The sequence below is a fragment of the Dendrobates tinctorius genome, unplaced genomic scaffold (assembly GCF_039654945.1).
Source record: "Dendrobates tinctorius isolate UK_male_01 unplaced genomic scaffold, ASM3965494v1 ptg000032l, whole genome shotgun sequence".
Lineage (NCBI taxonomy): Eukaryota > Metazoa > Chordata > Amphibia > Anura > Dendrobatidae > Dendrobates > Dendrobates tinctorius.
Window position 1 is genome coordinate 86,727 of NW_027361700.1, and position 23,333 is coordinate 110,059.

Below are 23,333 nucleotides of genomic sequence, written 5' to 3' on the forward strand. Positions count from 1 at the left end.
CATATCCTGGTAGATTTGGCCCATATCCTGGCCGCCATCCTGGTAGATTTGGCCCATATCCTGGCCGCCATCCTGGTAGATTTGGCCCATATCCTGGTAGATTTGGCCCATATCCTGGCCGCCATCCTGGTAGATTTGGCCCATATCCTGGCCGCCATCCTGGTAGATTTGGCCCATATCCTGGTAGATTTGGCCCATATCCTGGCCGCCATCCTGGTAGATTTGGCCCATATCCTGGTAGATTTGGCCCATATCCTGGCCGCCATTCTGGTAGATTTGGCCCATATCCTGGCCACCATCCTGGTAGATTTGGCCCATATCCTGGCCGCCATCCTGGTAGATTTGGCCCATATCCTGGTAGATTTGGTCCATATCCTGGCCGCCATCCTGGTAGATTTGGCCCATATCCTGGTAGATTTGGCCCATATCCTGGTAGATTTGGCCCATATCCTGGCCGCCATCCTGGTAGATTTGGCCCATATCCTGGTAGATTTGGCCCCTATCCTGGTAGATTTGGCCCATATCCTGGCCGCCATCCTGGTAGATTTGGCCCATATCCTGGTAGATTAGGCCCATATCCTGGCCGCCATCCTGGTAGATTTGGCCCATATCCTGGCCGCCATCCTGGTAGATTTGGACCATATCCTGGTAGATTTGGCCCATATCCTGGCCGCCATCCTGGTAGATTTGGCCCATATCCTGGCCGCCACCCTGGTAGATTTGGCCCATATCCTGGCCGCCATCCTGGTAGATTTGGCCCATATCCTGGTAGATTTGGCCCATATCCTGGCCGTCATCCTGGTAGATTTGGCCCATATCCTGGCCGCCATCCTGGTAGATTTGGCTCTTTTCCTGGCCGCCATCCTGGTAGATTTGGCCCATATCCTGGCCGCCATCCTGGTAGATTTGGCCCATATCCTGGTAGATTTGGCCCATATCCTGGCCGCCATCCTGGTAGATTTGGCCCATATCCTGGTAGATTTGGCCCATATCCTGGCCGCCATCCTGGTAGATTTGGCCCATATCCTGGTAGATTTGGCCCATATCCTGGCCGCCATCCTGGTAGATTTGGCCCATATCCTGGCCACCATCCTGGTAGATTTGGCCCATATCCTTTCCGCCATCCTGGTAGATTTGGCCCATATCCTGGTAGATTTGGCCCATATCCTGGCCGCCATCCTGGTAGATTTGGCCCATATCCTGGTAGATTTGGCCCATATCCTGGTAGATTTGGCCCATATCCTGGCCGCCATCCTGGTAGATTTGGCCCATATCCTGGTAGATTTGGCCCATATCCTGGCCGCCATCCTGGTAGATTTGGCCCATATCCTGGTAGATTTGGCCCATATCCTGGTAGATTTGGCCCATATCCTGGCCGCCATCCTGGTAGATTTGGCCCATATCCTGGTAGATTTGGCCCCTATCCTGGTAGATTTGGCCCATATCCTGGCCGCCATCCTGGTAGATTTGGCCCATATCCTGGTAGATTAGGCCCATATCCTGGCCGCCATCCTGGTAGATTTGGCCCATATCCTGGCCGCCATCCTGGTAGATTTGGCCCATATCCTGGTAGATTTGGCCCATATCCTGGCCGCCATCCTGGTAGATTTGGCCCATATCCTGGCTGCCACCCTGGTAGATTTGGCCCATATCCTGGCCGCCATCCTGGTAGATTTGGCCCATATCCTGGTAGATTTGGTCCATATCCTGGTAGATTTGGCCCATATCCTGGCCGTCATCCTGGTAGATTTGGCCCATATCCTGGCCGCCATCCTGGTAGATTTGGCTCTTTTCCTGGCCGCCATCCTGGTAGATTTGGCCCATATCCTGGCCGCCATCCTGGTAGATTTGGCCCTTTCCTGGCCGCCATCCTGGTAGATATGGCCCTTTTCCTGGCCGCCATCCTGGTAGATATGGCCCTTATCCTGGGCGCCATCCTGGTAGATATGGCCCTTATCCTGGTAGATATTGCCCTTATCCTGGTAGATATGGCCCTTTTCCTGGCCGCCATCCTGGTAGATATGGCCCTTATCCTGGGCGCCATCCTGGTAGATATGGCCCTTATCCTGGGCACCATCCTGGTAGATTTTCCCCTTATCCTAGGCCCTATCCTGGTATATTTGGCCCATATCCTGGGCACCATCCTGCTAGATATGGCCCTTATCCTGGGCACCATCCTGGTATATATTCCCCTTATCCTGGGCCCTAGCCTAGTATATATTCCCCTTATCCTGGGCACCCTCCTGGTATATTTGGCCCTTATCCTGGGCACCATCCTGCTAGATATGGCCCTAATCCTGGGCACCATCCTGGTATCTATTCCCCTTATCCTGGGCCCTGTCCTGGTATATATTCCCCTTATCCTGGGCACCATCCTGGTAGATATGGCCCTTATCCTGGGCACCATCCTGCTAGATATGGCCCTTATCCTGGGCACCATCCTGGTATATATTCCCCTTACCCTGGGCCCTACCCTGGTAGATATGGCCCTTACCCTGAGCCATATCCTGGTATATATGGCCCTTATACTGGTATATATTCCCCTTATCCTGGGTGCCATCCTGGTAGATTTGGCCCATATCCTGGTAGATTTGGCCCATATCCTGGCCGCCATCCTGGTAGATTTGGCCCATATCCTGGTAGATTTGGCCCATATCCTGGCCGCCATCCTGGTAGATTTGGCCCATATCCTGGTAGATTTGGCCCATATCCTGGCCGCCATCCTGGTAGATTTGGCCCATATCCTGGCCACCATCCTGGTAGATTTGGCCCATATCCTGGCCGCCATCCTGGTAGATTTGGCCCATATCCTTTCCGCCATCCTGGTAGATTTGGCCCATATCCTGGTAGATTTGGCCCATATCCTGGCCGCCATCCTGGTAGATTTGGCCCATATCCTGGTAGATTTGGCCCATATCCTGGCCGCCATCCTGGTAGATTTGGCCCATATCCTGGTAGATTTGGCCCATATCCTGGTAGATTTGGCCCATATCCTGGCCGCCATCCTGGTAGATTTGGCCCATATCCTGGTAGATTTGGCCCCTATCCTGGTAGATTTGGCCCATATCCTGGCCGCCATCCTGGTAGATTTGGCCCATATCCTGGTAGATTAGGCCCATATCCTGGCCGCCATCCTGGTAGATTTGGCCCATATCCTGGCCGCCATCCTGGTAGATTTGGCCCATATCCTGGTAGATTTGGCCCATATCCTGGCCGCCATCCTGGTAGATTTGGCCCATATCCTGGCCGCCACCCTGGTAGATTTGGCCCATATCCTGGCCGCCATCCTGGTAGATTTGGCCCATATCCTGGTAGATTTGGTCCATATCCTGGTAGATTTGGCCCATATCCTGGCCGTCATCCTGGTAGATTTGGCCCATATCCTGGCCGCCATCCTGGTAGATTTGGCTCTTTTCCTGGCCGCCATCCTGGTAGATTTGGCCCATATCCTGGCCGCCATCCTGGTAGATTTGGCCCTTTCCTGGCCGCCATCCTGGTAGATATGGCCCTTTTCCTGGCCGCCATCCTGGTAGATATGGCCCTTATCCTGGGCGCCATCCTGGTAGATATGGCCCTTATCCTGGTAGATATTGCCCTTATCCTGGTAGATATGGCCCTTTTCCTGGCCGCCATCCTGGTAGATATGGCCCTTATCCTGGGCGCCATCCTGGTAGATATGGCCCTTATCCTGGGCACCATCCTGGTAGATTTTCCCCTTATCCTAGGCCCTATCCTGGTATATTTGGCCCATATCCTGGGCACCATCCTGCTAGATATGGCCCTTATCCTGGGCACCATCCTGGTATATATTCCCCTTATCCTGGGCCCTAGCCTAGTATATATTCCCCTTATCCTGGGCACCCTCCTGGTATATTTGGCCCTTATCCTGGGCACCATCCTGCTAGATATGGCCCTAATCCTGGGCACCATCCTGGTATCTATTCCCCTTATCCTGGGCCCTGTCCTGGTATATATTCCCCTTATCCTGGGCACCATCCTGGTAGATATGGCCCTTATCCTGGGCACCATCCTGCTAGATATGGCCCTTATCCTGGGCACCATCCTGGTATATATTCCCCTTACCCTGGGCCCTACCCTGGTAGATATGGCCCTTACCCTGGGCACCATCCTGGTAGATATGGCCCTTACCCTGAGCCATATCCTGGTACATATGGCCCTTATACTGGTATATATTCCCCTTATCCTGGGTGCCATCCTGGTATTTGGCCCTTATCCTGGGCTGAGGGGGGTGTTGAGAGTATTTTTTCAGGAAATATAAACATTTCATAACGCCACAACTTCACAAGAAAATTCGCCAGTTTATTTGATCGCCTGAAAAAAAAATTATTTTTCAGAAATCCCAACTGCACTATGGCCAATACCACAGACGGGTGATAAACAGTGACCAGGTAGTAATTCCGTGCCGTGCAATTATCATGGCATTACCCACGACCTCCCACACTTGGTGACCAAATCTCTCGTGATTGGGGTCGGTGAACTATGCACGCTGTGTGACGCAAAGAGTCTGTCACAGGCAGCGCTGAGTCATGGACCCGGATCAGGTGCCCGCACGGACACTAGTGCGTGCTATGTCCTGCGCTGTTATCCCACAGCCCCGCCCCCTTGTTTACAGGAAGGAATACAGTGCTGACTCCATTGTGTGCCATACCCGCCCCTCCTCCAATCAACGGTCAGGTCTCCGTGAGTGACGTCAGCGCTAACCAATGGCGGCGACGCTCGTTTGTCTGTAGACGTGAGCTCGCCATGTTGTGGGGCAACAGTCAGAGCTGAAGGAGGCCCGGGATCCGCAGGCTCCTGAGGAGGAGGAGGGGTCTCCGGTGTCTGCTGTGTAGTGGGGTCCTCACTGACAACCACAGGTATGGTGGCTAGTAGTGCGGGGCAGTAATCCTGTTATACGTGTGTATAAGTCGTGGCATTCCTCTTAAAGGGACAGTGCTGTGTATTCTGTAGCCTCTGATCCCCAGCCACGGAGGTGCAATGTGCCAGATCTGTCTCACAGGTCATTATCTACAATGTCCTACGGTAAAAATCCGAATGGTGAATGTAGCCGCCACACCGACTCTGTAACATTGCATGGCGCCTTCAGAGCTGAACTCCTTTTACCCTTTTTCCACCGCATCCAGTTTTTGTCTCCGCACTTTATTTTACTCCTTCATGTAAGAGCCATCGCTTTATTATTTCTCCACTGGCCTAGTCGCTCCAAGTTCCCGGTCAGTGTCATTTTTAGGGTGTGTGCACATGTTGCGGATTCTGCTGCGGAATTTTCCACGCGGATTTGTCTAAATCCACAGGTAAAAGACCTGCGGTTAATCTGCGGATTTATTGCGGATTAGCCTGCGGTTTGACACCTGTCATGGAGCAGGTGCCAAACCGCAACTGAATCCGCACAAAGAATTGACATGCTGCAGATTTAAATCCACAGCAAATCCGCGCTGAAAGCTCGGCACCGTGGGCACTGCGTTTTTCTATTTACATAGACTAAATGCTACTGTACACCACAGCAGAAACTGCTGCTGATCCGCAGGGCCAAATCCGCTGTGGATCCGCAACGTGTGCACACACCCTAACAGTCAGTTCGGTTATAGCGACTACCAATCATGTTACTCTTCCAATCGGTCTCCCTCTTACCAAACACTCAACAAAGAAACGATCAAAAGTCCCAAAAATGATGGAAAATACAAAATATACTTTATTGTCACAGGATATTTGGATCAATAGTGAAAGGCATAAATCCAAGCTAAGTTACACATGTAGGGCACAAAAATGACCACACACAGGTGGGGGCAGGGGAAAAGAATCGAATGTAAATCACATTTCAATAAAATGGCTACCTTGTATGCTCATATGCGTATTGTATTATTCCCAACTGGCCTATAATTCAAGGAACAGATTCCATAGTATGAAAATGTTAATCCATTACCTGTTCAGACCAGAGGCTGCCCACCCGGTGTGTCCACCCCGACGCGCGTTTTGGCGTGATGGCCTTTCTCAATCCCTACAATTTTAAGCATGCCCTGAAAACGCATTTATTCAGATTGGCCTACCACCTCAACACATTAACCTAACTATCCCTGTGTGGCACAGTCAAAAGTTTGACCATAACCAGGTTCCCCGCATCATGTTCCCACATGCTTTATGCCTCTATTAGCCCTCTGTGTCTGTACTGTTACACACTTAACATTATGGCTGGTCCGAACAATATCCCCCACCTTTCGTGTCTACTTTTTTTTTCCTCATAGACTGTAAGCTTGCGAGCAGGGCCCTCATTCCTCTTGGTATCTGTTATGATCTTTTGATTACTATTATGCTGCAATGTCTATTGTCTGTACAAGTCCCCTCTGAAATGTAAAGTGCTGCGGAATATGTCAGCGCTATAGAAATAAAATTATTATTATTATAGGGACTTTATACATGTGTTTATACAGTCCTATGCAAAAGTCTGCCAGGTGTGAGATTGTTCCAAACATCTTGGAGAAGTAACCACAGATTTTCTGCTCTTCGTGTAATCCCACACAGACTTGATGATGTTGAGATCAGGACTCTATGGGGAACTCCTTACTTTTAGGACCCCCAGTTCTTAATTTGTTAGTGTTTAATGCCATTTTTCTGCATGATTGGGGCCATGTCCTGCTACAGAATACATTTGGAGCCAATCAGACTATTCTCTTATGGTGTTACATGATGGATAAATATCTCTATCTATCTATCTATCTATCTATGTATATATATATATATATATATGTGTGTGTGTGTGTATCGCCAACCAATCACGAGGCATCTTTCATTTCACCAGAGCTGTTCAAAAGAAGCTGAGCTGTGATTGGTTGCAAGGAAAACTGTTGCTCATAGCAACCAATCACTAATCATCTCTCATTTCACCAGAGCTGGTTAAAAGAAGCTGAACTGTGATTGGTTGCTATGAGCAAGTTTTCCCACTTGACAAAACCTCAGCAGACACTGACATGGTGGGAGAAATCTCGCATCCCTGGGAATATAAGCTCCCAGCCACTGTCTGCCCCCAGAAAGGAGCAGAGAGCACATGATAGAAATGAATCCCCCCCCCCCCCGCCCATGTCCCCATCACACACCCTTCATCCCGTAGGCACATCTTCCCTCTTAAAGGGATCATTGGTATGGAAGTCAGAGAAAATCCATCCAGCGCTTTGGTTCTGACCCCCAGGCCTCTCTTAAAGGGATCCCCGGTATGGAAGTCAGGGAAATTGCCTTCAAATGCTCCGGTACTGACCCCAGGTCTCTATTAGAGGGATCTCCTGTATGGAAGTTAGGGAAAATCCCTCAGCTCTCTGATTCTGATCCCAGGGTTCTATTAAAGGGATCATTGGTATGCAAGTCAGGGCAAATCCACTCAGCGCTCTGGTTCTGATCCCAGGCTCTCTTAAAGGGATCCCCAGTATGAAAGTTAGGACTGTTCCACTCAGCGCTCTGGTTCTGACCCCAGGCTGACGGGATGATGTGGAATATTAGGGGTAGTAGTCCGGTGGCTCTGGCTGACGGGATGATGTGGGATATTAGGGGTAGTAGTCAGGTGGCTCTGACTGGATGATATGGGATATTAGTGGTAGTAGTCCGGTAGCTCTGGCTGACGGGATGATGTGGGATATTAGGGGTAGTAGTCCAGTGGCTCTGGCTGACGGGATGATGTGGGATATTAGTAATCCGGTGGCTCTGGCTGACGGGACGATGTGGGATATTAGGGGTAGTAGTCCGGTGGCTCTGGCTGACCGGATGATGTGGGATATTATAGTGAATGTGTCTATGCGGAGTGGGCGGGGCTATACACTCAGCTATATACAGTTAGGTCCATATACCGTATTTTCCGCTTTTTTCCCCCAAAATTTGAGGGGAAAATGAGGGTGCGTCTTACAAAGAGGATATACCTTTCTGTGCTGCCGCGGAGGGTGTCCAGTACTTGCCGCGGTGCTGTCCCCCCGGTGGTTGCCGGCACCGCCGCGCTCTGTCCCGTTCAGCGTGGGGGGTCTCTGCCGCTTCATGCCTGCTTGTGGATTTCTTCTTGGAAAATGGCCGCCGCGCAGATGGAGATCTCGGCACTGAAATCTCGGGAGATGAGATTTCTGCGCTGAAATCTCATCTCCCGAGATTTCAGTGCCGAGATCTCCATCTGCGCTTGCGCGGCGGCCATTATACAAGAAAGAAATCCACAGGAAAGCAAGCATGAAACTAATTCTTCGTTCGACGGATCCGCTATAATAATGGTCCGGTGGCAAACGTTGTCATCAGTCCAACAACGGATCCGTTGTCCGCCATTTTAGCGGATTTTAACTGAAGCAAAAAACTGATGTGTGAAACAGGCTTCTAAGTCAGAGCACGTGCAGAGGATTTCAGCAAGACTTGTGAAGACCTACCCTGTCATCAGGTAGCATAGTAACATAGTTTGTAAGGCCGAAAAAAGACATTAGTCCATCCAGTTTAGCCTATAAAATTCTGTCAGAATAAATCCCCAGATCTACGTCCTTCTAAAAAACCTAACAATAACTGTAAGATACAATATTGTTACGCTCCTGGAAGACATCCAGGCCTCTCTTTGAACCCTTCGACTGAGTTCGCATCACCACCTCCTCAGGCAGGGAATTCCAGATTCTCACTGCCCTAACAGTAAAGAATCCTCTTCTATGTTGGTGGATAAACCATTTCTCCTCCAGACGAAGAGAATACCCCCTTGTGACTGTCACCTTCCTTGGTATAAACAGATCCTTGGAGAGAGTTTTGTATTGTCCCCTTATATACTTATACATGGTTATTAGTTCGCCCCTCAGTTGTCTTTTTTCTAGACTAAATAATCCTAATTTTGCAAATCTCTCTGGGTATTGTAGTTCCCCATCCCCTTTATTAATTTTGTTGCCCTGCTTTGTACCCGCTCTAGTTCCAGTATATCCTTCCTGAGCATCGGTGCCCAAAACTGTATACAGTACTCCATGTGCGGTCTAACCAGAGACTTGTACAGAGGCAGTATAATGCTCTCATCATGTGTATCCAGACCTCTTTTAATGCACCTCATGATCCTGTTTGCCTTGGCAGCCGCTGCCTGGCACTGGCTGCTCCAGGTAAGTTTATCATTAACTAGGATCCCCAAGTCCTTCTCCATGTCAGATTTACCCAGTGGTTTCCCATTCAGTCTGTAATGGAGATATTGATTCCTTCTTCCCATGTGTATAACCTTACATTTATCATTGTTAAACTGCATCAGCCACCTTTCGGCTCAAGTTCCCAACTTATCCAGATCCATCTGTAGCAGAATACTATTTTCTCTTGTATTGACTGCTTTATATAGTTTTGTATCATCTGCAAATATCGATATTTTACTGTGCAAACCTTCTACCAGATCGTCAGTAAATATGTTGAAGAGAATAGGTCCCAACACCGACCCCTGCGGTACCCCACTGGTCACAGTGACTCAGTTAGAGAATATACCATTTATAACCACCCTCTGCTTTCTATCACTAAGCCAGTTACTTACCCATTTACACACATTTTCCCCCAGACCCAGCATTCTCATTTTGTGTACCAACCTCTTGTGTGGCACGGTATCAAACGCTTTGGAAAAATCAAGATATACCACATCCAATGACTCACCTTGGTCCAGTCTATAGCTTACCTCTTCATAAAAACTGATTAGATTGGATTGACAGGAGCGATTCCTCATAAACCAATGCTGATATGGCGTTAAACAGTTATTCTCATTGAGATAAACCAGAATAACATCCCTCAGAAACCCTTCAAATATTTTACCAACAATAGAGGTTAGACTTACTGGCCTATAATTTCCAAGTTCACTTTTAGAGCCCTTTTTGAATATTGGTACCACATTTGCTATGCGCCAGTCCTGTGGAACAGACCCCGTCGCTATAGAGTCTCGAAATATAAGAAATAATGGTTTGTCTATTACCTTACTTAGTTCTCTTAGTACTCGTGGGTGTATGCCATCCGGACCCAGAGATTTATCTATTTTAATCTTATTTAGCTGGTTTTGCACCTCTTCTTGGGTTAGATTGGTGACCCTTAATATAGGGTTTTCTATATTAATATAGGTATATCTATCAAGCCACATATGGAAGGCTTAATCTTCACTGCAGAAATCTGTGCTTGCTCCATAAGTTCTTATGTGTGTGCTATTAATCATTATCTCACCATGTAGCATTGAATAACTACCAGCAATTGACTGACCTATATACAGGTTATCTATCATATTGCGCTCATTATAGAAGCTTGTGCATTAGGATTTTCCTGAAAGGTGCTGTCCCTTATCACATGTCATCTACGTAATACATGGCAGACTTGACCTACCCAAGCGCTAATGAAATGCCATGCCAGACAGCAAACAGACAAGGTGACAGTAAGATACGTCTTGCATTCACAAAACATTTTGGGTAGGAATAAAGGGAGCTTATAAAACCTTTGTTACACAGGTTTGGCCAAAAAAAGATCAGCAGTCTGGGCCCAATCAGGAAAGGAAAGCAAATTGTCCCCCATCCCCAATTATAGCCTTTGTGACTATAGTATTGCACTCCATTCTAGAAGTCGTTGTTTTCGTATGTGGACGTCTTCTGATATTTTCCTTCTGTTTTCTTTGTAGGTGCAGAAACATGGAGCCGCAGGTGAACTTGTGTGTGTCCTGTAGAGGGGAGACGCAGAGCTTCTTCGTGTCCGATTCTCAGAAGACTACCTGGGCTGATGTGGAGGCAATGGTAAGCGTTTCAGATGGGAGGATGTATTGTGATAGATTTCTCGAGGCCTTGGTCAAACTTAAAAAAACATACATGTCCTCTAGTTCTTGGAAGAACTGTTCGTTCAGCCGCTTTGTTTTTAAGAACTGTAGTGTTAAAATTGCTATTTGAGTCAGCCAGCCCCAGTGAGAATCAGAAGAGAAAGCGGTCACATCGCATATAAGCTGTCATGTGCTGTCTACTGGGGCTATAAAACGGCTGAATCCTATCAATGAGTATATTACACACGATTAGGATTCAGCATGTTACACTCCTGCTATGGGTGTAATCATGGCCAGGACAACCCCTGCAAAGGTGTTCTCCAGGACAGGGATATTGATCACCTATCCATAGCTTCGGCCCATTCAAGTGGATAGGCCTGAACTGCAATATTGGGCACAGCTACTACTAAAATACAAAGTTGTGTCGCCAATAAATAAGATCAGCAGCTTTCAGTTCCAGCGTTGACCAAATGTAAACAGTCTACGGAGCCAGAACAGCAAAGCTCCATACACTGTGTAATCGCCGCTCCTGGGTACTGCAGCTCTGATTATCATGAACAGGACCTGAACTGTAGTACCTGGTAACGGCCACTAGAGTGCACAGAACCGTGCTTGTCATGGTGGGTTTCGGGTGTTGCACCACCACGGATCTGATAAGTATCCAGACGATAGGTCATCAGTATCACAGTCCTGGACAACCCCTTTTAAGCTTTAAAGTGATTGTCTGCCATATTAAAGGATTATTTGTGGGGAGAAAATGTGACGCTTAGCTGGCGGCTGTCATGTTCACAGCACTTCTAGTAAAAGATGATCTTGCTGATCCGCAGCCAGTGAGACATTTTCCTTATTGCAGCGATAGTAGGAGAAATTTGTGCTGAATTATGTGAAAACAATTAACAGTTCTTCACAGGGTACAATATCTGTGTGATGGGTGAAATGCATAATATCTTTTGCACCCCTCGCCCCCTTAGATCAATTCTCACCTTTAGTTGTTGTGTTCAGATCACAACACTACGCTTTGGGAATCCGTGTGTAAGTTCCTGCTGGTGCCACCTCTCTAGTGTGGTCCGTAGTTGAAGATTCAAGTACTAGGATAGTACACTTTGGCTGGTATTACACTTCCGTTATTTTGCTGGCCATTTTTGCGGCCCTAATAGATTTCTATGGGGCCACAAAATCGGCCCGCAAAAATTAGTAGGAGGGTCGCTAAGTATGGCCGTGAGGGCTGTATTTACGGCTGTGAAAAAATATCGAGCTTGCTTGATATTTTTCACGGCTTATGGACATGGCCGCAATGCATTTCAATGGTACCGCAAAAACAACGTTAAGTTGTTTTTGCGGTACACTGTATTTTGCAGATCGCCGTTTTTTCCCCTGGTAATTTTTATAACAGGGAAAAACAGCGATCCGAGAAGGTTGTTTGTGGCCCGTTTTTGCGGGAGACTGCAAAAATCATTGCAATATGGTCCGCAAAAAGTATGGCAAGTGTAAAACCATCCTAAGGGTGAGTGTCACCGCACTCCATCCACTCAGTTGTATTCCACAGGGATAGTCACTAAGTCATTTATTGAAATGTCTATGCACAATTTAAGAGCAGGAGAATTGTAACATTACATTGCTTCTTTACAAATCATGCATTCAAAGGGTTTATTCTACAATGTAATTTTGATGGTGTTTTCTTAGGGTTGGCCATCCACATGAGATCATTGGAGAGGTCTAAAAGTCAGCATTACCAACACCGATCAACTGTGTTCCAGACACCACTTGTATTTTTGTATATGTCCCCTGTTCTGCTACTGGTCTTTAATGCATAGTTCATTCCTATTCACTGTAATGAGCTGTAATGTCAGACACAGCCCATCAGTGAGGGTGCTGAGCAGGGGCACAACGATAGTGGTCACAGAGATCACTACCTGGCCCGTGCAGGTGGGGGGCACACTGATGCCAGCACAAACTTCAACTCGATGTGTGTCCTTGGATGCACTTTAAGCTAAAGTGTATTCGGGCACGAAGACCCTTCAGGTCCGGGCGCAGCAATACACGCTGCCGGATAATCAGAGTCCAGAAGCTGACTTCAACATGACTGGGAGTGCATGGCAATGATGTCATGCACTCCTGTTGCTTGTTAGCTGTCAGCTTCAGACGAGGACGCCACTTGGTGGGATGCGGAGGGAAGGTGAGTATAATAGTTTTGTTTGTTTTCTGTGCATTAAAGAACAGCGGCAGAACGGGGGAATATACATACCAGGATGGTGGTTATATATACCAGAATGGTGACTGGTTAAGGAACATATGTACCAGGATGGAGACAGGAAAAGGGACACACAACTCTGGCAAAAAATTAAGAGACCACTGCTCAGTTTTAAAAAAATCACCATCTCTACATGTCTGACAGCCATTCCATTCCAGTGTCAGTTGAATTCCAACCAGAGTATACCTCATTCTACTTAATGTGCTTCTGATTGGGTAATCACCTGAACCAAATATTAATTAACGAAGGAAAGTATAAGAAACACTGTTGTGGTGTTCACAATCCTCTTGTAATAGGACAAGTTGGATGGCAAAACAAGTGCGAGTAATATCCCAAAAGTAATAGGAATTAAAAAAATAACTTTTAGCCATGCCAAAGGAGTTGAAAAGAAAAGTCTTGAGTGAGGAAAACAAGGGCTCAATTCTGGCTTTACTAGCAGAGGAATACAGTGAGCGAATATTGTCTCTATCCTTAAAATTTCTAAGATGGCAGTCCATTACAACAAGGTCAAGCAGCAGACATTGGGGACAACAAAGGTACAGACCGGCAAAGGGCTAAAACGACTCTCCACTGACCGGGATGACCGTCATCTTATTCGAATGTCACTCAGCAACCGCAGAATGGCATCAAGTGACCTACAAAAGGAATGGCAAATTGCAGCTGGGGTGAAGCGCATGGCAAGAACAGTTCGTAACAGGCTCCTAGAGGCAGGGCTCAAGTCATATAAAGGTAGAAAAAAGTCTTTCATCAATGAGAAGCAAAGGAGATCCAGGCTGAACCTTGCCAAAGACCATAAGGATTGGACCATAGAGGACTGGAGTAAGGTAATCTTCTCTGATGAGTCTAATTTTCAGCTTTGCCCAACACCTGGTCGTCTAATGGTTAGACGAAGACTTGGAGAGGCGTACAAGCTACAGTTTCTTGCACTCACTGTGAAATTGGGTGGAGGATCGGTGATGATCTGGGGATGCTTCAGTAAGGCTGGAATTGGGCAAGTTAATCTTTGTGAAGGACGTATTGTTGTGAGTGGGTCACCGAGGAGGATGGCAGGAACAGGCTAAGCCACCAGAAAACCAGAGAGGTTGGTAACTAAGTGGATTTCAGACCCCTGATCCTATCCACACAACTAGCAGTAGCCATGGAGCGTACCTACGATGCCCTAGACGCCTCAGCACAGCCAGAGAGCTAACTAAGCCCTAAAGCAAGAAAGGTGAAACCTAAACTGCCCCGGAGCAGACCCCAAAAGGAATAGATAGCCTCCAAACATATTGTCGGTGAGACAAGATGAAAATAGGCAGAAAAATAGACTGAGCAAACGATGGGGCCCAAACTGACTAGACAGGAAAGACACTGTCTGAAATCACGCAAAAACCCTGAAAAATCCAACACGTCTGATGTACAAAAAACACTGAAGTCACACGACTTCGCCCCCACTATATCAGCACTCCGGTATGAACTGGGAGCAAAGTAAAAGAGACCAATATAACAGGGGACTGAACAAACTGACACAGGCTGTAACATGTGGAGCGGTGGTCAGGCACAGCCCCCAGAAGAGCAAGCTGAACCCGCACAACAAGCAGAGAGAGACAAAACCAGATCAGATGCAAAAGATAAGCAAATGAACCACCTAGTTGAACAGTGCAGGATCAGGGCAGGAGACATCAGACCTCTGAATGCACGGTAAAGCAATTACCAGCAGGGATTGCAGGAAGTCTGCAGACTTAAATATCAGTTCCCCCAGATCTCCAATCTTCATCATCATCATCAGGTGGCAGACCGCTGTCAATCTGGCCAGCTCCACTACCTCCAATAACCACCGGAGGGAGCAGGGGGAGCTTCGGCTCAGAAGTCTGAGCCAGGGAATTGACAACACTTATGAATCAAGCCGCATACAAGGTTATTCTGGAAAATCAGTTGATTCCTTCTGCTCAGGCAATGTTCCCCAACTCTTGAGGACTGGTTTTTCCAGCAGGACAATGCGCCATGCCACACAGCTAGGTCAGTCAATATGTGGATGAAGGAGCACCACATCAAATCCCTGTCATGGCCAGCCTAATCTCCAGACCTGAACCCCATTGAAAACCTCTGGAATGTAATCAAGAGGAAGATGGATAGTCACAAGTTATCAAACAAAACTGCTTACATTTTTGTACCAGGAGTGGCATAAGGTCACCTAAAAGCAATGTGAAAGACTGGTTGAAAGCATGCCAAGACGCATGAAAGCGGTGATTAAAAATCATGGTTATGCCACAAAATATTGATTTCTAAACTCTTCCTGAGTTAAAACATTAGTATTCTTGTTTCTTGATTATGAACTTGTTTTCTTAGCATTATTTGAGGACTGCAAGTACTGCATTGTTTTGTTCTGAAAATAAATACAAAATTTAGTGCTTGGAAGTTCGAAGACCTGTTGTCAGTAATTTATAGAATAAAAGAGCAATTTACATTTTACTTAAAAATATACCTATAAAGAGAAAAATCAGACAAACTGAAAATTTTGCAGTGGTCTCTTAATTTTTGCCAGGGCTGTATATGCCGAAATGGGCACAGGATGGAGGTCATGCATACCAGGGAGGAGCCCAGGATGGAAGACGTTATTACAAAATGAGGAAGGGGGAGGCAACTCCTATGTCTTTATAGTATTTAGAATGCTACGAGGGTCCATATATCTGACCATCATCCTGGGGCCTAGGTCCAAATTTTACACTGAGTCCCATTGGACTCTAGTTACACCACTGATGCTAAGAGTCAAACCCCAATGATATGGTATTGAAGGTTTATTACAAGGATAGATCATCAGTTTTAAAGGGAACCTGGCATTTTCCAGAACTCTAACCCTATATCTGCAGGTTAATAATCTGTAGATTAATAGCGTTGCAGTGCTTTCTTGCTGAAAGCCTGGTTACCGGGAGAAAATGAAATGTATTCCTCCCGGGAGCCGCTGTCTTTCAATCATAGACTTGTGCACTGAGTAGCTACAGTCATTGCTCAGTACAGTGAGTGACGGCTGTGAGCACACCCCAGCACTTTGACAGCTCGCGGTGCTACACACCTGTGCAGAGCAAGCTGTACATCAAAGTGCCTGGGCGTTGTGTAAGCGACATGACAGATTCCTCTGTAAACCCTTAGTGATGGTTTCAATAGATTTAAAGTTGCTGGGCTTGTTCATGCAATATAAATTGTTGAAATGCCTTGGTCTGTAATAAAGACTAAAATAAAACTTGACAAGTAGTCAGGGCTGTGGAGCCATAAGTCGGTGTCTATTTCAGTGAAGTTGGTATAAAATGGACTGACTCCTAAAATATACAATACATTGCGTACAGTGCAGGAAAATGTTCTATAAATGTTCTCCTCCTGTTCTAGGGATCTCTGCTTTTAGTTGAGATGAATCTGTGTTGCACTTTATGCACATGCTCAGTAGTGACCAGTGCTGTGGAGTTGTAGATGAGATGAATCTGTGCTGCCCTTTATGCACATGCTCAGTAGTGACCAGTGCTGTGGAGTCGTAGATGAGATGAATCTATGCTGCACTTTATGCACATGCTCAGTAGTGACCAGTGCTGTGGAGTTGTAGATGAGATGAATCTGTGCTGCCCTTTATGCACATGCTCAGTAGTGACCAGTGCTGTGGAGTTGTAGATGAGATGAATCTGTGCTGCCCTTTATGCACATGCTCAGTAGTGACCAGTGCTGTGGAGTCGTAGATGAGATGAATCTATGCTGCACTTTATGTACATGCTCAGTAGTGACCAGTGCTGTGGAGTTGTAGATGAGATGAATCTGTGCTGCACTTTATGCACATGCTCAGTAGTGACCAGTGCTGTGGAGTCGTAGATGAGATGAATCTGTGCTGCTCTTTATGTACATGCTCAGTAGTGACCAGTGCTGTGGAGTTGTAGATGAGATGAATCTGTGCTGCCCTTTATGCACATGTTCAGTAGTGACCAGTGCTGTGGAGTTGTAGATGAGATGAATCTGTGCTGCCCTTTATGTACATGCTCAGTAGTGACCAGTACTGTGGGGTCGTAGAGGAGATGAATCTGTGCTGCCCTTTATGCACATGCTCAGTAGTGACCAGTGCTGTGGAGTTGTAGATGAGATGAATCTATGCTGCACTTTATGCACATGCTCAGTAGTGACCAGTGCTGTGGAGTTGTAGATGAGATGAATCTGTGCTGCCCTTTATGCACATGCTCAGTAGTGACCAGTGCTGTGGAGTTGTAGATGAGATGAATCTGTGCTGCCCTTTATGCACATGCTCAGTAGTGACCAGTGCTGTGGAGTCGTAGATGAGATGAATCTATGCTGCACTTTATGTACATGCTCAGTAGTGACCAGTGCTGTGGAGTTGTAGATGAGATGAATCTGTGCTGCACTTTATGCACATGCTCAGTAGTGACCAGTGCTGTGGAGTCGTAGATGAGATGAATCTGTGCTGCTCTTTATGTACATGCTCAGTAGTGACCAGTGCTGTGGAGTTGTAGATGAGATGAATCTGTGCTGCCCTTTATGTACATGCTCAGTAGTGACCAGTGCTGTGGGGTCGTAGATGAGATGAATCTGTGCTGCACTTTATGTACATGCTCAGTAGTGACCAGTGCTGTGGAGTCGTAGATGAGATGAATCTGTGCTGCACCTTATGTACATGCTCAGTAGTGACCAGTGCTGTGGGGTCGTAGATGAGATGAATCTGTGCTGCACTTTATGTACATGATCAGTAGTGACCAGTGTTGTGGGGTTGTAGATGAGATGAATCTGTGCTGCACCTTATGCACATGCTCAGTAGTGACCAGTGCTGTGGAGTCGTAGATGAGATGAATCTGTGCTGCCCTTTATGTACATGCTCAGTAGTGACCAGTGCTGTGGGGTCGGAGGTGATATGAATCTGTGCTGCACTTTATGCACATGCTCAGTAGTGACTAGTGCTGTGGGGTCATAGGTGACGTGAATCTGTGCTGCACTTTATGCACATGCTCAGTAGTGACCAGTGCTGTGGAGTTGTAGATGAGATGAATCTGTGCGGCACTTTATGCACATGCTCAGTAGTGACCAGTGTTGTGGGGTTGTAGATGAGATGAATCTGTGCTGCACTTTATGCACATGCTCAGTAGTGACCAGTGTTGTGGGGTTGTAGATGAGATGAATCTGTGCGGCACTTTATGCACATGCTCAGTAGTGACCAGTGTTGTGGGGTTGTAGATGAGATGAATCTGTGCTGCACTTTATGCACATGCTCAGTAGTGACCAGTGCTGTGGAGTTGTAGATGAGATGAATCTGTGCTGCCCTTTATGTACATGCTCAGTAGTGACCAGTGCTGTGGAGTTGTAGATGAGATGAATCTGTGCTGCACTTTATGCACATGCTCAGTAGTGACTAGTGCTGTGGGGTCATAGGTGACGTGAATCTGTGCTGCACTTTATGCACATGCTCAGTAGTGACCAGTGCTGTGGAGTTGTAGATGAGATGAATCTGTGCGGCACTTTATGCACATGCTCAGTAGTGACCAGTGTTGTGGGGTTGTAGATGAGATGAATCTGTGCTGCACTTTATGCACATGCTCAGTAGTGACCAGTGTTGTGGGGTCGGAGGTGATATGAATCTTTGCTGCACTTTATGCACATGCTCAGTAGTGACCAGTGCTGTGGAGTTGTAGATGAGATGAATCTGTGCTGCCCTTTATGCACATGCTCAGTAGTGACCAGTGCTGTGGAGTTGTAGATGAGATGAATCTGTGCTGCCCTTTATGTACATGCTCAGTAGTGACCAGTGCTGTGGAGTTGTAGATGAGATGAATCTGTGCTGCACTTTATGCACATGCTCAGTAGTGACCAGTGCTGTGGAGTCGTAGATGAGATGAATCTGTGCTGCTCTTTATGTACATGCTCAGTAGTGACCAGTGCTGTGGAGTTGTAGTTGAGATGAATCTGTGCTGCCCTTTATGCACATGCTCAGTAGTGACCAATGCTGTGGAGTTGTAGATGAGATGAATCTGTGCTGCCCTTTATGTACATGCTCAGTAGTGACCAGTGCTGTGGAGTTGTAGATGAGATGAATCTATGCTGCACTTTATGCACATGCTCAGTAGTGACCAGTGCTGTGGAGTTGTAGATGAGATGAATCTGTGCTGCCCTTTATGCACATGCTCAGTAGTGACCAGTGCTGTGGAGTTGTAGATGAGATGAATCTGTGCTGCCCTTTATGTACATGCTCAGTAGTGACCAGTGCTGTGGAGTTGTAGATGAGATGAATCTGTGCTGCTCTTTATGTACATGCTCAGTAGTGACCAGTGCTGTGGAGTTGTAGATGAGATGAATCTGTGCTGCACTTTATGCACATGCTCAGTAGTGACCAATGCTGTGGAGTCGTAGATGAGATGAATCTGTGCTGCTCTTTATGTACATGCTCAGTAGTGACCAGTGCTGTGGAGACGTAGATGAGATGAATCTGTGCTTCTCTTTATGTACATGCTCAGTAGTGACCAGTGCTGTGGAGTTGTAGATGAGATGAATCTGTGCTGCCCTTTATGCACATGTTCAATAGTGACCAGTGCTGTGGAGTTGTAGATGAGATGAATCTGTGCTGCCCTTTATGTACATGCTCAGTAGTGACCAGTACTGTGGGGTCGTAGAGGAGATGAATCTGTGCTTCCCTTTATGCACATGTTCAGTAGTGACCAGTGCTGTGGAGTTGTAGATGAGATGAATCTGTGCTGCTCTTTATGTACATGCTCAGTAGTGACCAGTGCTGTGGAGTTGTAGATGAGATGAATCTGTGCTGCACTTTATGCACATGCTCAGTAGTGACCAATGCTGTGGAGTCGTAGATGAGATGAATCTGTGCTGCTCTTTATGTACATGCTCAGTAGTGACCAGTGCTGTGGAGACGTAGATGAGATGAATCTGTGCTGCACCTTATGTACATGCTCAGTAGTGACCAGTGCTGTGGAGTCGTAGATGAGATGAATCTGTGCTACAGAATGTGCACATGCTCAGTAGTGACCAGTGCTGTGGGGTCGTAGATGAGATGAATCTGTGCTGCCCTTTATGTACATGCTCAGTAGTGACCAGTGCTGTGGAGTTGTAGATGAGATGAATCTGTGCTGCCCTTTATGTACATGCTCAGTAGTGACCAGTACTGTGGGGTCGTAGAGGAGATGAATCTGTGCTGCCCTTTATGCACATGTTCAGTAGTGACCAGTGCTGTGGAGTTGTAGATGAGATGAATCTGTGCTGCTCTTTATGTACATGCTCAGTAGTGACCAGTGCTGTGGAGTTGTAGATGAGATGAATCTGTGCTGCACTTTATGCACATGCTCAGTAGTGACCAGTGCTGTGGAGTCGTAGATGAGATGAATCTGTGCTGCTCTTTATGTACATGCTCAGTAGTGACCAGTGCTGTGGAGTTGTAGATGAGATGAATCTGTGCTGCCCTTTATGCACATGTTCAATAGTGACCAGTGCTGTGGAGTTGTAGATGAGATGAATCTGTGCTGCCCTTTATGTACATGCTCAGTAGTGACCAGTACTGTGGGGTCGTAGAGGAGATGAATCTGTGCTGCCCTTTATGCACATGTTCAGTAGTGACCAGTGCTGTGGAGTTGTAGATGAGATGAATCTGTGCTGCTCTTTATGTACATGCTCAGTAGTGACCAGTGCTGTGGAGTTGTAGATGAGATGAATCTGTGCTGCCCTTTATGCACATGTTCAATAGTGACCAGTGCTGTGGAGTCGTAGATGAGATGAATCTGTGCTGCACCTTATGTACATGCTCAGTAGTGACCAGTGCTGTGGAGTCGTAGATGAGATGAATCTGTGCTGCACCTTATGTACATGCTCAGTAGTGACCAGTGCTGTGGGGTCGTAGATGAGATGAATCTGTGCTGCACCTTATGCACATGCTCAGTAGTGACCAGTGCTGTGGAGTTGTAGATGAGATGAATCTGTGCTGCCCTTTATGTACATGCTCAGTAGTGACCAGTGCTGTGGGGTCATAGATGAGATGAATCTGTGCTGCACTTTATGTACATGCTCAGTAGTGACCAGTGCTGTGGAGTCGTAGATGAGATGAATCTGTGCTGCACCTTATGTACATGCTCAGTAGTGACCAGTGCTGTGGGGTCGTAGATGAGATGAATCTGTGCTGCACTTTATGTACATGATCAGTAGTGACCAGTGTTGTGGGGTTGTAGATGAGATGAATCTGTGCTGCACCTTATGCACATGCTCAGTAGTGACCAGTGCTGTGGAGTTGTAGATGAGATGAATCTGTGCTGCCCTTTATGTACATGCTCAGTAGTGACCAGTGCTGTGGGGTCGGAGGTGATATGAATCTGTGCTGCACTTTATGCACATGCTCAGTAGTGACCAGTGCTGTGGGGTCATAGGTGACGTGAATCTGTGCTGCACTTTATGCACATGCTCAGTAGTGACCAGTGCTGTGGAGTCGTAGATGAGATGAATCTGTGCTGCACTTTATGCACATGCTCAGTAGTGACCAGTGCTGTGGAGTTGTAGATGAGATGAATCTGTGCGGCACTTTATGCACATGCTCAGTAGTGACCAGTGCTGTGGAGTTGTAGATGAGATGAATCTGTGCTGCCCTTTATGCACATGCTCAGTAGTGACCAGTGCTGTGGAGTTGTAGATGAGATGAATCTGTGCTGCACTTTATGCACATGCTCAGTAGTGACCAGTGCTGTGGGGTCGGAGGTGATATGAATCTGTGCTGCACTTTATGCACATGCTCAGTAGTGACCAGTGCTGTGGAGTTGTAGATGAGATGAATCTGTGCTGCCCTTTATGCACATGTTCAATAGTGACCAGTGCTGTGGAGTTGTAGATGAGATGAATCTGTGCTGCACTTTATGCACATGCTCAGTAGTGACCAGTGCTGTGGGGTCGGAGGTGATATGAATCTGTGCTGCACTTTATGCACATGCTCAGTAGTGACCAGTGCTGTGGGGTCGGAGGTGATATGAATCTGTGCTGCACTTTATGCACATGCTCAGTAGTGACCAGTGCTGTGGAGTTGTAGATGAGATGAATCTGTTCTGCTCTTTATGCACATGCTCAGTAGTGACCAGTGCTGTGGAGTTGTAGATGAGATGAATCTGTGCTGCTCTTTATGCACATGCTCAGTAGTGACCAGTGCTGTGGAGTCGTAGATGAGATGAATCTGTGCTGCAATTTATGTACATGCTCAGTAGTGACCAGTGCTGTGTAGTTGTAGATGAGATGAATCTGTGCTGCCCTTTATGTACATGCTCAGTAGTGACCAGTGCTGTGGAGTTGTAGATGAGATGAATCTGTGCTGCCCTTTATGCACATGCTCAGTAGTGACCAGTGCTGTGGAGTTGTAGATGAGAGGAATCTGTGCTGCCCTTTATGTACTTGCTCAGTAGTGACCAGTGCTATGGGGTCGGAGGTGATATGAATCTGTGCTGCCCTTTATGTACATGCTCAGTAGTGACCAGTGCTGTGGAGTTGTAGATGAGATGAATCTGTGCTGCTCTTTATGCACATGCTCAGTAGTGACCAGTGCTGGGGGGTCGGAGGTGATATGAATCTATGCTGCACTTTATGTACATGCTCAGTAGTGACCAGTGCTGTGGAGTTGTAGATGAGATGAATCTGTGCTGCACTTTATGCACATGCTCAGTAGTGACCAGTGCTGTGGAGTCGTAGATGAGATGAGTCTGTGCTGCTCTTTATGCACATGCTCAGTAGTGACCAGTGCTGTGGAGTCGTAGATGAGATGAATCTGTGCTGCTCTTTATGCACATGCTCAGTAGTGACCAGTGCTGTGGAGTTGTAGATGAGATGAATCTGTGCTGCCCTTTATGTACATGCTCAGTAGTGACCAGTGCTGTGGAGTTGTAGATGAGATGAATCTGTGCTGCCCTTTATGTACATGCTCAGTAGTGACCAGTGCTGTGGAGTTGTAGATGAGATGAATCTGTGCTGCCCTTTATGCACATGCTCAGTAGTGACCAGTGCTGTGGAGTTGTAGATGAGATGAATCTGTGCTGCCCTTTATGTACTTGCTCAGTAGTGACCAGTGCTGTGGGGTCGGAGGTGATATGAATCTGTGCTGCCCTTTATGTACATGCTCAGTAGTGACCAGTGCTGTGGAGTTGTAGATGAGATGAATCTGTGCTGCTCTTTATGCACATGCTCAGTAGTGACCAGTGCTGGGGGGTCGGAGGTGATATGAATCTATGCTGCACTTTATGTACATGCTCAGTAGTGACCAGTGCTGTGGAGTTGTAGATGAGATGAATCTGTGCTGCTCTTTATGTACATGCTCAGTAGTGACCA

General features: G+C 47.0%; 1 protein-coding gene across 4 annotated transcripts in view; it reads left to right on the top strand.

The window, feature by feature from the left end:
- Positions 1 to 4,692: 4,692 nt before the first annotated feature.
- NBR1 (NBR1 autophagy cargo receptor) overlaps positions 4,693 to 23,333 on the top strand; it is a 66,806-nt gene continuing 48,165 nt past the window's right edge. For 3 of the 4 annotated variants that reach the window (XM_073572285.1, XM_073572286.1, XM_073572287.1), the window contains exons 1-2: positions 4,694 to 4,877; positions 10,634 to 10,745. In XM_073572285.1, the coding sequence (XP_073428386.1) occupies positions 10,644 to 10,745 (102 nt within the window). In that variant the 5' untranslated portion in view covers positions 4,694 to 4,877; positions 10,634 to 10,643. Of the gene's footprint in view, positions 4,878 to 10,633; positions 10,746 to 23,333 lie in introns of all 4 variants that reach the window. The other variant, XM_073572283.1, reaches the window with a different exon arrangement.